General features: G+C 40.7%; 1 protein-coding gene across 6 annotated transcripts in view; it reads right to left on the bottom strand.

Moving 5' to 3' along the window:
- The window catches only part of tenm2b (teneurin transmembrane protein 2b), a 246,882-nt gene that overhangs the window by 44,063 nt on the left and 186,715 nt on the right, over positions 1-16,104 (bottom strand). For all 6 annotated transcript variants that reach the window (XM_039693821.2, XM_089123764.1, XM_089123765.1 and 3 more), the window contains one exon: positions 9,203-9,441. In XM_039693821.2, coding sequence (XP_039549755.2) covers positions 9,203-9,441 — 239 coding nt within the window. The remainder of the gene's footprint in view (positions 1-9,202; positions 9,442-16,104) is intronic.

The following is a 16,104-nucleotide window of genomic DNA, read 5'->3' as shown; positions in this document are numbered from 1 at the left end:
CAAAACCCCAAATAATTTCATCTTGCTATTCAGACTGACCATCACAAGAAAAAAAATCGATTCATCCTTAAATGATCAAAGTTGACAGCACATGCTTTCACCTTGAGCACCAGCGTATCAGACTAGGGTGAATGTGCAGGACATTTGAAAAGTAACTGTCACACACAGCAGAGAAAAAAATGAAAAATAAAAAATGCCGGAGAAGACCATTACTGTCTGTCTCTATTCTGTTGCACCCACAATAAGAAACACCAACGGTACACCAATGTTTCAGAACATCAAAAACATACACACGACTATTTTACATAGCCAGCAAACCCGGTTCTACTTCTACTAGCTATTATATTGCCATCCTTTGAAACACGGCTCACTGCCAAATGCTTCAAATATGAAACTACTGATATTTGCCTGCCGTTTCATTATTTATTAAGCCTTGTGTTGCATTTATACCCACGAGGGATATGTATGGATGAAACAGGCTGCTCCCTATGAGCACCATTCCAGCAAAAAGCAAATAAATCGCACAATCTGAAGCCACTTTGAAGTCCAGCTACAAAGGCTGGGGGGACCAGAAGACAGCTAGATGTCCAGTGAACCCTGTGAGAGGGAAGCTCACCAGAGGGGAGTCCTATTCCTGGAGCTCCAAAGCTTCATCGTTCCAACTTTCCTCTTTTTCTGGGAAGAGTTGCTACCTGAATGAGCTGGGTGACTGAAAACAGTCATGCAATGTGTCCCCATGGAACGCACACACACACACACACACACACACACACTGATGTACCTAAATCAACCTGACGCAACTCATCCTCACTTCACAGCAATCTTCACCTGATGTTACAGAAGACTTGTTTAATGTCTACACAAGGGCTGCACAATGAATCTAAATACAATTCAAAATCACACTGCAGGCTGTTGCGATTATTATACTGCAAAAGACAGTGATTTAATTAAATAAATCTATAGTCTGCAATGCATACACTATTTGCTTCAAAGTAAAAGAGCAGCACTCTGTCCTCTCTGTTGTATACCACATAGTACAAACATTCAAGGGGCTAATGATACAGTTTTCAGAGTCCTTAGAGCAGATTTCAGTTTGTAAAAGCTTCACAAAAGTGTTTTTTTGCAAAGAAAGAATAAAGACTGCGGTTCAACCGAAATAATGTGGCATGAATGTAAATAAATTGCAGCATATATATATATATATATATATATATATATATACATGTAATACATAAAACTCTAATATTCAGGTTGAATTGAAAAAACTCAAGACCTTTAAGAAGTTATGCAGCATTAAAGTAAAGAAATTACAGCAGAAATAGTATACATTTTAAATAAATTCTAATATTCAATGATATTAAATGCAATTTTTTTTTTCAAGGATATTAATGGCTTATTCTGCATGACTATGTGACCCATGCTGTCAAAATGAGTCGGAATGCGCACAGGCTAATTACGAGCTACAGGCAAAACAAGTGTAAAATATAAATTTAGGTTGAAATTGAGGTTTTCACAAAATTAATTCATTAAGCCCTCAACTAGAGATCCCAGCGTTCCAAATAGCAATTAAACACCTAAAAGTATCTTTATCTGTACGTTTTCTGAGAGGAGAACCATTCCTTGTCCATGAAAAATGCAGTTTTTCTCTGTGCTGTGCTTCCCCTCACCACAAGATTGGTATCGTTTTAAAGCGCAGCATTCCAACTTTGTGAATATTCATGGCAAAGTCATAGTTAATAGTTAGTTAATAGTGAGAATTTGACACTAAACTAAAGTTTGACCAAGAATTGCAATATGATTGTGACCAGATCATTTAGTTATAGTGCTTGCCTAACTTACTAAAAACTCTCTGACTGACCAAGAAAGAGGAACGCAAAAGGCCAAAAACCCAATGGCCTTTGAATATTACTTTCACAAACACACGCACACACACACACGCATGCACACACACAATCAGTCTCCCTGAAGGTGAAACGTTGTTTTCATTGCTGCTGATCTTCTTCGAGTGTGTGTGTGGCTTTGATGTGTGTTTTGATTTGAGGTGCACAAGTCTGCTATGAATATAAATGAAAGGCTACAGTGAACCGCCACACCCCGAGGACCAGCTCCATCTGATTACATCAGCTCACTCAGTCTTTACTGTCGACCAAAAACTCTAGTACCCTGGGAAAATGTCCAATCCCCAGATAAAACATCTACAATGCCACACACACACACACACACACATAAATATGCACTCAAAAAAATAAAAATAAATAAAAAATGGATGTTGCTCCAGGCATTCAAGGTCTATGAGTTTAACACACACACACACACACTTTCCCCGAACCTCCTGCGTGGGCATGACGAGATGGATCCAATCTATTCCACTCAGCTTGTCAAATACTCAGTGCACAACAATCACTCCCCATGGTATTAAGACACACACACACACACACACACACACAAGAAAATTCACCTCTTCTCCCTCTCTCAGTCCTATGCATGAGCGGAAAGCCTTATGCTTTGACTGACAGCTTTTTTTATCACAGGTATAGAGTGACGATGGGGATCCCACAATCTCTGTCCTGTGATCCGAGCGTATGCACGAGAAGCTCTAATCAAACTATTTTGCTCCCCTGTCACTCAGTGGCTTTAATAGTAAGCAGATGTCAGACAAATATAGAATATAGGGGAAAGTAAATATAAAAGTGAAAGCAAAAAATGAAAAGTGTCATTTTAATCAGCTTCGGGCATGTACGCTGGAGTGTGTCAGTAATGTAGATGGCACAGGGCTGCGAGTTAGAGATTGGCTGGTGAACATATTATCTCCACAAGACAGAATCTCCAAGATCTCGGGATGTGTAGGTGTGTGACTGATTGTTGTGTTTGTTTGCGTGCCCGTATGGGCAGAGAAGCGTGCCACAAGGCTCCCAGGGAGTGTGTGTGGTGAGGACAAATATAAAATAGGCATTAAAAGTCCCTGCTGACAGAGAGCAGTGGTAAATGGACACATGATGACTCATTCTGACTGACATACAGCGTGTTACCTTAGACCTGACAGAGTCTTGACCTGTTTCATAAACAACTCACTGTTTCATTGGCAGGAGTTGGAATGGTGAGTCATTACACTTCCAGCACACATCACTCTTCAACTAAAAAGATGATTTACAATCAACAGGAAATTAATTCACAATCCTTAATGTAGTAGGCTACTCGAGTCTGGTCCCGAGACCGATTTCTGCTTTCTTGGACTCGTCTCGGACTTGTTCCTGCAGTGTTAACGGGCATTATTTGAAAATGACATCCCATGGTGCAATGCAAAGATACTGCCGTCAGAGCCATCAGTGTCTTCAGTTGCAAGACGAGCAACGAGTTTGCCATCATCAAATTCGCCTTTCAGAACCACAAACCATTGGTGACCCCATACACCTGCATTATATGAGTGACAGACAAGAACGGTTTGACCTAAAAATATCAAAATTGAAACTACTGCAGAAACAAAGACACCTATACCTTGAGGTAAACTAAAACATACCAAAAATTAATTTCAAAGTGAACTATCCCTTTAAGACGTTAAGACGACTGTTCTAAACAATTCCCAATCTAGCTTGGTCTGTAGGCCTAACTTGTTTATTATTAACTGGGGTGATATCAAATCATGAATATCAAAACTGATATGCCGGGACAAAATCTTGACTCGGTCTCGACTGTATTTGAAAACCAACGGACTCGGTCTTGACTCGGACTCAACCCTTCAAAGACTTGGTCTCGACTCGGACTCGACTGTATTTGAAAACCAACGGACTCGGTCTCGATTTGGACTCAACCCTTCAAAGACTCGGTCTCGACTCGGGCTCGACTGTATTTGAAAACCAACGGACTCGGACTCGACTCGGACTCAACCCTTCAAAGACTCGGTCTTGACTCGGACTCGACCCTTCAAAGACTCGGTCTCGACTCGGACTCGACTGTATTTGAAAACCAACGGACTCGGACTCGACTCGGACTCAACCCTTCAAAGACTCGGTCTTGACTCGGACTCGACCCTTCAAAGACTCGGTCTCGACTCGGACTCGACTGTATTTGAAAACCAACGGACTCGGACTCGACTCGGACTCAACCCTTCAAAGACTCGGTCTTGACTCGGACTCGACCCTTCAAAGACTCGGTCTCGACTCGGACTTGACTGTATTTGAAAACCAATGGACTCGGACTCGACTCGGACTCAACCCTTCAAAGACTCTGTCTCGACTCGGACTCGACCCTTCAAAGACTCAGTCTTGACTCGGACTCGACTGTATTTGAAAACCAACGGACTCGGACTCGACTCGGACTCAACCCTTCAAAGACTCGGTCTTGACTCGGACTCGACTGTATTTGAAAACCAATGGACTCGGACTCGACTCGGACTCAACCCTTCAAAGACTCTGTCTCGACTCGGACTCGACCCTTCAAAGACTCAGTCTTGACTCGGACTCGACTGTATTTGAAAACCAACGGACTCGGTCTCGACTCGGACTCGACCCTTCAAAGACTCGGTCTCGACTCGGACTCGACTCTTCAAAGACTCGGTCTCGACTCGGACTCGACTGTATTTGAAAACCAACGGACTCGGTCTCGACTCGGACTCGACCCTTCAAAGACTCGGTCTCGACTCGGACTCGACCCTTCAAAGACTCGGTCTCGACTCGGACTCGACCCTTCAAAGACTCGGTCTCGACTCGGACTCGACTGTATTTGAAAACCAATGGACTCGGACTCGACTCGGACTCAACCCTTCAAAGACTCAGTCTTGACTTGGACTCGACCCTTCAAAGACTCAGTCTTGACTCGGACTCGACCCTTCAAAGACTCAGTCTTGACTCGGACTCGACCCTTCAAAGACTCAGTCTTGACTCGGACTCGACTGTATTTGAAAACCAACGGACTCGGACTCGACTCGGACTCAACCTTTCAAAGACTCAGTCTTGACTCGGACTCGACTGTATTTGAAAACCAACGGACTCGGACTCGACTCGGACTCGACCCTTCAAAGACTCAGTCTTGACTCGGACTCGACCCTTCAAAGACTCGGTCTCGACTCGGACTCGACTGTATTTGAAAACCAATGGACTCGGACTCGACTCGGACTCAACCCTTCAAAGACTCAGTCTTGACTTGGACTCGACCCTTCAAAGACTCAGTCTTGACTCGGACTCGACCCTTCAAAGACTCAGTCTTGACTCGGACTCGACCCTTCAAAGACTCGGTCTTGACTCGGACTCGACTGTATTTGAAAACCAACGGACTCGGACTCGACTCGGACTCAACCTTTCAAAGACTCGGTCTTGACTCGGACTCGACCCTTCAAAGACTCGCTCTCGACTCGGACTCGACCCTTTAAAGACTCGGTCTTGACTCGGACTCGACTGTATTTGAAAACCAACGGACTCGGTCTCGACTCGGACTCGACCCTTCAAAGACTCAGTCTTGACTCGGCTTCAGTCTTTGTAATTACGTATTTTCACAGTCTTATACCTCAACAATTTTACATCAAACTGCGAGATCAAAATATTTGTTGTCTCTCGCCACTGACTACCATACAATATTTTTACGCAGTCACAAGGTTTCATGGTAGGCGACTATAGGGGGGGTTTGTCATGGGTATGTAATGTCTTGAGAGTTTTGTTACCGTGCTGTGCACATCATCCATTATTTCCACCACTTAATCAAGCCACTCTTCTTTAAAACATGATGACGTATTTTGTGTTGCCTCTGATATTAACCTACTTGGTCCACAAACATTAAAATACAGCTACTGATTTGGTTCACTGCCGCTCACACGCGCTCAAATAATTCTCTTTCCATGAATTCATCGGTTCTAACTCTACAGCGACACAAACTCATTTAGATTACAATCTAATGGATTTCCCCACACATTTTGCCTCTGCCCTTTTATGCGTTGTGCGTTTTTTATTCTTTTTGCGTGTTTGAGACATCAGAAGGTTGTGGCCGCGCACGCGTGCAGATTAGAGGACACATTGCACTCAGCTCACATGTGCAATGAGGAAGGTGGGGGGCAGGATACTTCACTTAGCCTTTAGACATCCATCATTTATCTCTACTTCTTTCATCTGCTTCTTTCATCATCTTACACCAATTAGTCCACATTAGTGACAGTGACCTTATGGCAGTGAGATGCAGCCGCTGTGCCCCATGCAGAACCCCAACCTCCCGCATCAGGACTGCAACACCTGTCTCCTAGCAACTTGTATCCAGATCTCAAGCAAGGGATGCTGCCTCTGATATAAGAATGGCAAGACAAACATTCTCAGGAACAGCCATCCAAGAGATTGACACTGTAATTAGGCCATGGGTGTGTATTGGATAAGATATTGGATTTAAATGGGAGCACACTTCCCAGTTCACAGTTCTGGGGATGGATGTTATGCTAAAAAAAAAAAATGTTTTAAAGCTGGTTTATATCACTGACAGAAAAATATGAAAGAATGGCAGCCAGTGGGTTTAAAATGAAGTAAAATATTTACATTGAAACACACTGTACAAATAAATGTATCAAATATTTTAGTTTTAGTTTACAACACGTGTGTCAGATTCTTACAAATTTACTCATTAGTTTCATTAGGTTTAGAATATCTTTAATGCCATTTTCAATAAAATGTTAATCAAACTACTCAAAAATTGTGGTGTAACCATCAGTTCCAAAAAAAAAAGTATAAATACACTACCATTCAGAGTTTGGGTTCAAGCTTTGGCTTTCAGTCTGACTGTGTGTTCAAAGGCAGGGTGTTCAAATGCAGACTTTAAAGAACCTGTCTGATTCAGGCAATACACAGTGTTGCTACTGGGTGGTTACAGCTCAGTGAACCAGCCACACATATGCATTAAGAGTCCCATTGTACGGGCAAAAGTCCCTGAGGTTTTGGAATAGTTTACAGAACACTTTACAGGCCACTGCCCACAAGATACACACAAATACACATTCATTTAAAAGCACACTCACATCAAAAGTACTCTGAGCATAAATAGTGTGTGCGTGTGTGTTTGTAAATGTCTGACAGTATTGAGGCAGAAATTGGCTCTGCAATGTGCACAAAAAACTAAAAATAAGGCCAGAGCCAAAGCTCCTGCAAAATAAACAAGGAAAAACAAATGAGATGTTAAACATGTAAATGTGCAGATTATTTGAGCAGAAAAGGCTTTGTAAAGGTGCAACTCACAGGCTGGCACACACTCAAGGTGCTTGGTGACATTTACTGTCGACTGTATTGCTGGAAAGGGTCCGACTTTTATCAGACTCGACACGCAGTCTCAGTGCCACCTTTTCTTACCGTTCAAGTGCAACGAAATAACACCAAAACGTGTTCTCTTTCTGATTTTTTTTTTCCAAATTCACTTGAGGATGCATCAGAAAACACTATAACTTTTCACTGCTCAGTTAGTAAGAACTTAACCTACAGTAAGTCTTTTTAAGAAAAAGAGAGGCACTTTGGACTTGAAACTGAGCAGCACTCCCTGCAGAGGTGCCTTGATAAGACCAAACCCTCCTTCCCCAAATACATCCGAATCACAGCCCATATCAAATGGCGGATGAATCACACATTGCCGTCTGAAGTAAACGTCCACACGCTGAGGCTCCGTCCGCCCCTCTGCGTGGGTATTTGCTTTGCTGCAATTGTACCACAACAATAACACACATCAATGGTTTATCAAAGAAGCTTTGAAGCGCTTCGTTCTTGGTGATAAATGTCATTCTTCTGAGCGATTCATCTCAGGGTCATTCTTTGAGCTTTGAAAGGCCATGGTGTGCTGGAGGACACAGAGCACTGCCCAGCAAACACTCTGCTAACTACATTAACTTGTGCTCATGACATTTAAGGAGTGTCTAATTACATTAATTTATTCATCATGCCGTGGTTGCTGACTTATTGTTTAGACCGAAATAAATGATCCATCAAGGATCCGTGAACTCAGTTCAGGAGCTAATTATGGATGACTGAATTATAAAATGTGAATTAAATATCACTGTTTGCATCAGGCAAAAATTTAAATTGCTGATAAAGTAACAAGTGAGTTTTTCTACATTCCTCAAGTGTAAATCCTCAAGGACGGTGGATGATCGCTTAAGACTATCGCTCAGAAAAACAAATTCAAGTGATAGATTGCCATTCATTTAGGTATTGCCATCAATACCTACTAATGACATGAAAACTCCATCTGAACAACTGGAGATTGAGATTGAGGACAAAATCTCCCATGGCAAACAATGAATGGCATGTTGCACAATCTGCAAAGTTAGCACAAAAATGAAGCCTATGCTGACCAAGTCATTTTACAAAGAATACAACAATACATTTTTGAACAATGCCTTAGTGAAGTAACAGACTTGTTGTATAGTACAGCATAATGGTTTTAAAAAGAACATAGTGCTGGGTGGTTTGACCAAAAATTTATATCAAGTTTTTTTTTTTTTTTTCAAAATTAAGCCAGTTTTCCGGTTTATGATGTTTTTTTTTCATGCATAATTAGGTGTTCAAAGCATTTAATAAAATTGTTATTTCTTAACATTCTTATAACCAGGAAATAACTTTAAAATACAACGTTTATATAATGGGAGAACTGAACGTTCTTATAGCGTTTTGAATAACGCTCTTATTACCAAGAAATAACATTAATAAAACGTCTAAAAAAATGGACGTTTTGAATGTTCCTAGAACATTCAGAAATAACGTTTTTATAACTTAATGGGAACGTTCTTATAACCTACAATTGTTATCTAGGGAAGAGGAGAGATTCGCGATTGCACTGAACATGTTTTATGTGGAGGAGCGAGCCCAGAGAAAATAGACCTATTCTTACAAGAGCATCTGAGAGTGCGCGGGGCACATTATTTTCCGCGCGTGAGCAGAGAGATTCGCGCTTGCGCATTATATTAAAGTACTTTCGTGCTACAATAGTGCGCCCTCGACATTTAACAGGAAAATAACGCCATAGTTCGTAACGTAACACCAGAGCACTGCAGTATACCCACGGCTTCGCCTCACTTAGAAGTGCAACATTGTAAAGGGTCCGTCTGAAACAGTGTCGTGCGATGCAGCGAATGAAATACATTGGTATGACGGTATATTAAAAATAACATCATAACAAAAATATACACCGGTTTTCGGTATGAACCGGTATACCGCCCAGCACTAAAAGAACAGTGCTTTGAAGAACATACCTATGACATAAGAGAGCAGGACGGCCAGCAGTACGGCAGCTGCGATCGCAGACACAGCGGCACATTTCCAGCTGCAGTACTTGGAGGGCTTCTTCAGCTTAAAGGAACTCCTGGAGAATGTGTTTCTGGGTAAGAGTCGGGGTGGTGGGGAGTAGACGGTACCACCGGTCAAGGGATAGCCTGGTGAAGAGCTGCTGAACAGAGGAGTGCTCCCAGACGGTGTCTTAAAAAGAAAGTGCCTACAAGAAAGAAAAAAAAAAGATCAATACTATGACTCATTTTTAACATGACTCACTTTAAACATGACTCAATCTGAACTAATGCCAGCAAAAGACAAATCTCTTTCTTATCAGTATCACTCTTAACGTTCTGAAAATTGTCAATATGCCCACGGCTTTACTGGGCTTTGATAAATCTAATAAAAAAATAAAAAAAAACTTCTATAATGACTAAAAAGAAGCCTGTTTAAGCGTGTTTAATGGGGGAGTAGGCTATTTGTTTCATTCACATTTTTCAGAAGCTCATGTTGTTCATTCATTCTCATGCTGTAGTTTTTTCTAACAAACAGGAGTTCAATTTGTACATAATGGCTTTAAATGAGGCTCATTTAACACAGCTCTGGCCATTTAAAAAGTATTAGGCATTAGACTACTACTTTGTGTACTAGCAGTGTAGACTGAATGCATCATAAAGACAACTCCAATCGACTGTTTAGCAGAGACAGAGAGAGAATTGATTTTTGTTGTTGTTAAATCCCTGTTCTTGCTAAGATTCAGTAGGATGCTGAATAACACAGTTCTCATCACCCTGGACTGAATCAAACCTTTATAATTCAAAAGATTCTGACCAATGAGAGGTCAAATGATGAGGTGGATGGCAATGTCACTGCAAATATTACCAGATTTGGTAGCCGTGGTGAAGTCAAAGGTGGGCTGAAAGGGGTAACGTGTGTTTGCGTGTTTGGGGACGGGGGCAGATGGGAAGAGGATGAAAGCAGATGACAGTTGACCAGGACGCTTTGATGAGCTCTAGGTTTGGCTCAGGCTGAGGTCCTATGCTAAACCAGCCTCAGATCTTTGTCCATGTGTCTTGTTCGGGACAGGAGGTCCAGTCAGACTCCACCAGGCCTCTGTTGCTCCCTACTAGGCATCCAACTGCTCCCTGCTGCCCACAGCCAGAGCAACTCAGCAACAAATCCATCACTGGATCTGAGCTGAACCCACTTAACCGTCTAGAATAACATGCGACACCATTTATTCACCTTCATGTCACTATACACTACCAATCAAAAGTGGTCGGTGTGTGTTTTTTTATATATATATATTTTTTGAAAAGAAGTCTCTTATGCTGAACAATGCTGTATTTATTTGATCAAAGATACAGTAAAACAGTAATATTGGGAAATTATTAGTTTTAAATTAAATTTAAATTTAAATTTTATAGTTTTAGCACAAAATACCTCCCAGATAATTTTATTTAGCATGTTAAATTTGTCAATTTTTGAGGGTTTGCAAAAACGCAATGTTTTGTGCCTAGCCCTTTAAATGTAAATGAGCTGCTGCAGAGGGCAGGGACACACTAAAATGACAGAAACTGTTCTGTATTTAATGTTAAAAAGTGAAATCATACTTTACCACCCCTTTAATACAATAAAGGAATGAATTGATGACCTGTCAAGGTCCAAAAGGAAAAATCACTATAAATATATGAAAGTGTGAAATATGACAGTTTTATATATATGTATTGGTCACTGTATTCTTTAACTTTATGAAACGAGCAGCCTAAATATTCTTTTGAACATATTTTCTGTTCCACAGAAGAAACTCTGGGGAAAAAAGAGAGGATTTTCATTTTAGTATGAATTATTCTTTAAAATCTGTCCTGCATTCGGGTCCTGCTGCTCATTTCTGTGCTGGAAAGAAGTAACAGGTTGTGAAATGGCAGTCGGTTTTCTGTACAGCTGTGGTTCGAATTCACAGCAGAATAAGTGGCTGAGTTTGAACTGTGTTTTTCATATGAGCTGGATGAGAGCAGTGAAGTGGGTATAGAGAAAATCTGTCATTCCCTACCCCACTGCCTTTGTGTGTGTGGCCTTGCACTGAACAGTGCAATCACACTGGGCAGACAAGCTTTGGCACAAGTAACTCATTCAAGCCTTTACGATTCGTCTGAAAACAAACAGACAATCTTTTCACCAATCTAGCTTAATAACACAAAGCAATAATATGAAACTTTGTCCTGTTTTAGATAATAGTCTAGAATTATATGATGTCCAAACATATTTCATCCTATTTTGACAGACGTGATAAACCACCTTAAAATTAGCCTTAAAAGCATCAACCCTCAAATTACATTACACTGCCGTGGAAGAAGAGAAGGGGAGAGATGTGTGAAAGTGAGACGGAGATGGAGAAATGGAGCAAGACCGAAAAGAAGGGACAACAAAGATACCAATAAAAGTGGTTTTGTAGCAACATATACATATTGTGACCCACATTCATTAATCCCTGAACTGCATCTACAAAGTAATGGAAACAACACTTAGGTTCAGTTCACACACATATTGATAATTGAGCACACATACAAAGACAAACATGACAGAATCTGTGGTTATGACATGTGTGACGGAAAGCTACCTGATGGACAATAAAGGCCCTATTTTAACGTGAAACGCACAAAACTTTGAGGGCGGATCTCGGGCACTGTCTAAAAGCAAATCTAAAATTGGTTGGTCTGAAGTAGCTACATTACTCATAGGTGTGGTTTGGGCGTAACGTCCAATAAACCAATCAGAGCGTCTTCTCACATTCCCTTTAAGAGCAGGCGTGCTTGTTCCATGGCGTATTGCTATTATTATGGCGGATTTGCCAGGCGAACACCGGGAGCGGTTCACAGCCGACGAGACCAATGAGACCACCCAAATTAGCTTCGGTTAAACAGGCGTATAATAATTTGAGTAAACGTGTAAGCTAGATTTATGCCTATTTTTTCACATCTTCATTGACACCAAAATTATTTCCCTCGTGTGGTAATATTTTTCCTTGCAATTATGTATGGTTTGCAAAAATGAGAACTGCTGTGTCTGTGTAGATGAGAGAAAAGCAAAGTGTACTGTATGTGCAACATTATGGCAAAGAATGCGCCCTTAAAATAACATCTGAATAACACGCCACTGACTTCACACTAGGTTTTTCCTGGTCAGTGACGGAATTGTAGCCTGGATGCCAGCCCGAACTCCACCCACAACATTTTTTGGTCGGGAAGTTGGGTCTGGACTCGATCCATTGAGGAGTAATTATGATCAGTCAAAAAATGATCGGGCCAATCAAATTGCCAGGGCGGGCTTTATACGATGATGGACAGATGATCTGCAGGGACGTAATCCTCACGTTATCAAAGAGCGCTTGTCAAAGATGACTGCAGCTGGAGAATTGAGATGTATAGATTCCGCTGTCGCGTCTTTTGTAAAATAAATCGACAGCGCATTCATTTTAATAGACAAACAGAGAACTGCAATCAAGGCATTTGTCGATCAGAAAGATATTTTTGGCGTCCTTCCTACATGATTCGGGAAAAGTGTAACTTATCAGCTGGCTCTGACGGTCGCTAAGAAGATGGGACGTAATGAAAAGCCTGTGGTCGTTGTGGTTTCTCCTTTGGTGGCACTCATGGAGAAGTAAGTAAAAGAAGCAACACTCGTTATTTAACTTCTAAAATAAAGAAAGTTAGGCTATGTTCTGTATTTGAAAACTGCGCTATGCAAAGGACTTGACTTACTGCGTTGCTCTGATTGGTTGTAGGTCTACCGACTATCCAATTGAGTGCAGAGGGGTTTTTTTTTCCTGGTTCGGTTACGACACGCCTCATAATCAAAGTCAAAAGGAGGAGTTTCGGACTCATATTCTCTCTAGAATATGAGTATGATGAAGTCAGGCTAACGGAATTGTTTTCTGGAATCGCAAAATAGAACCAGGGAACGTTTGTGCCGGAACGCTCCTCCTCTTTTTCGCTGAACCGCCCCCGGGACCGCAAGTTCATTCCCTAATTTACTCATGTGTATCTGTGGATTTGAAAAGTCCGCTGTGCGTAGGGTGCAAAATAGGAATGCTATATGCGTCGGTGTATAAAGTCAGATGTGCTGGGTGCAAGATAGGGCCCTAAATGCAAAACCGCATACAGAAGGTAAATTAATTGATGCTCCATCTTATTATTTTTTCAGTAGAAGGTTTGAAGATTATTGCATTAAACATATAGACGGACAGACAGGCAGACACACAGGCAGGCAGGCAGGCAGATATAGATAGATAGATAGATAGATAGATAGATAGATAGATAGATAGATAGATAGATAGATAGATAGATAGATAGATAGATAGATAGATAGATAGATAGATAGATAGATAGATAGATAGATAGATAGATAGATAGATAGATCGATCGATAGATCGATAGATCGATAGATAGATAGATCGATAGATAGATAGATAGATAGATAGAACTATGCCAGAATATAAATTCCTAGAGCTTCTACAGAGAATTTGAAAGGTCCCTGTTTTAACACATGATGCTTATAATTATCTCTGAAACTTTTACCAAGGTCAAGTTTTTGCACATTTTTTTTTTTAAATAAAAAATAAAAAACTTGCTTACTTGTGTTAGCGAATAAACAACAGCAAGCCAATCAGAGAATGCTTGCCCTACTGGGACATCTCACCAGCAAACAATCCACACCAACAAGCGCAAACAGAGCACGACCGAGAAACATGGCAATAAGCAAAAGCAAGGCAAAGCCGCAAAAATTCTCACTTTCACAGTAAACACCTTTTCTCCCCTCCTGTGGGAGAAGAGGAAAGGTCCAGAGCAATTAACAAGCAAACATGAGATTTAACAGAAAGCAAACGAACACAAACATTTCTCAAGGTGAATTAGTTTTCCACACAAATATTTAAACAGTCCGAACTGTCCAAAACACTCCACTTAATTTGGATTTCCAAATCAGAGATGAAGCCTCTGCTTTGGTATTCAACATTTTTACAGGGCCAAGGTCCTTCACTGTTTGCATGTAACGTCCAAAATATATTGTCTTTTCCTAGAGGCAAGTCTGCTGTTTATTTCCACAAACTCAAAATATGATAAATGCCTCCAGGAAGCTCAGCCAACCAAAATGGTTTTATGTTGAGACGCATTGGAAGGACTCACTGGAGAATCTCTCTCTCTTTTACAGCACATCGATCTACCATTGTCCCCAATATAAGATGCATGGGCAGCATTCAGAAACCTCAAGCTCAGGCTGTTACATCCTGTCCACTTTATTCTCAACCATCTCCAGCTAGTGAAGTGTCTAGATAAGAGTGATTCCCATCCACTTATGAAAATAATGTCGCACAATGGATCTTCTTATTGTACCATGTGAGAATTGAAGCGTCCACACTCTGGTAATTGAGAGTGAGAAAAAAAAGCAGCAGTTCAAGTAAGTCTGAAATGCATTTTCAAATACACAACAACATCACACACAGTTCATCAGCACAGATGTAAACTCCAATAAATTAATACATGTACAGTGATATTAAATGATTTTTTAATTATTTAATATTTCTTTATTAGTGATTAGTATTATATATATATTATATATATTATACTATATTTTTTTTTACAGCAAGGGTGCATTAAATTGATCAAAAATGACTTCCTTATGTTACAAAAATATTTCTATTTCAAACACTGCTGTTGTTTCAAACAATACCTCACTGTTTCCACAAAAAAAAAAAATTAAGCAGCACAACTGTTTTCAACATTTATAATAATAATAATTTCTTGAGCAGCAAATCAACATATTAGAATGGTTTCGTTAGGAGCACGAGACACTGAACACTGGGGAAATTCAGCTTTGCCATCACATGAATAAATAACATTTTAAAATATAGAAAACAGTTATTTTAAATTGGAATATTTCACAATATTATATTGGTTAGCATGAGAGACTTCTTTCAAAAAACATAAAAACATTTTACCCAACACCAAACTTTTAAACAGTATATATTTCTGCAACAACTGAACATGTAGTACACTCAGCTTAACACATTTTACCATGTTTAATTCTCTGCAAAGATTTCCCCCCGAAATCTGTGCAAACAGATTCCAACTGATTCCACGATTATATCTGGCGACGAACAAAAACAGTAAGAGAATTCAGGAGAGACAAGAAGTTCTTCTCTGGAGTATTTTTCTGTGGAGAAGTTCGAGGCCTGTTAGCGGATGACAAGTCATGTGCAGAACAAGTGAGAGAAATGACACCGGTGTTTCAAACAAGCCCACGGGGAGAGCAATAGAAGGGGAAAAGAAAAGAAAGAGACAGCAGGCAGACACACAACCTCTTCCCTGACGCCTAATGGAGAATCGTCTCCCATTTCCGTCCACTAAGATGGAGCACACCGTCATTAGCTCCAGCTCAGGGGGGCACTGCAGGAGTTTTAGCCCAAGTAAACCACCTCTAATTGGGCTCCATCTCTGTGGCAGGCCCGTTTTTTTCTTTTCTTTTTTTTTTTCTGGATAAATACTGATCTTCCTGAAAAGGAGTCTTAAATCTATGGAGGAGAGTTCCCAGAGCTCAAGTGTTCATTGCACTCTGATGCTGCGCTATTAACACACACTCACGATAACACTCGGTTGAGATTTTCATGGTGCTGTGACGTCCCGGAGGAAAACAGTTTCTTCCCTCTGCTGTTCCTCAGAACTGGGCCATTTTTTATGCACTGACGGGAGATAACGATGGAGATCATATTTCATAAGATAATTAGTCTTGCATAGCTAGTCACAGTGAGCTTGCATTTTTTCAAACCTTCGAGCATCTGGAGTTTCCCCTCTGTGCTGCAGAAACCCAGCAAAACCAGGAACGGTTGTCA

Source organism: Pimephales promelas, chromosome 19 (genome assembly GCF_988280905.1).
Source record: "Pimephales promelas chromosome 19, fPimPro1.hap1.1, whole genome shotgun sequence".
NCBI classification, from domain to species: Eukaryota; Metazoa; Chordata; class Actinopteri; order Cypriniformes; family Leuciscidae; genus Pimephales; species Pimephales promelas.
Note: the sequence above shows the minus strand (reverse complement) of the source record. Positions and strands in the feature narration are given on the sequence as shown.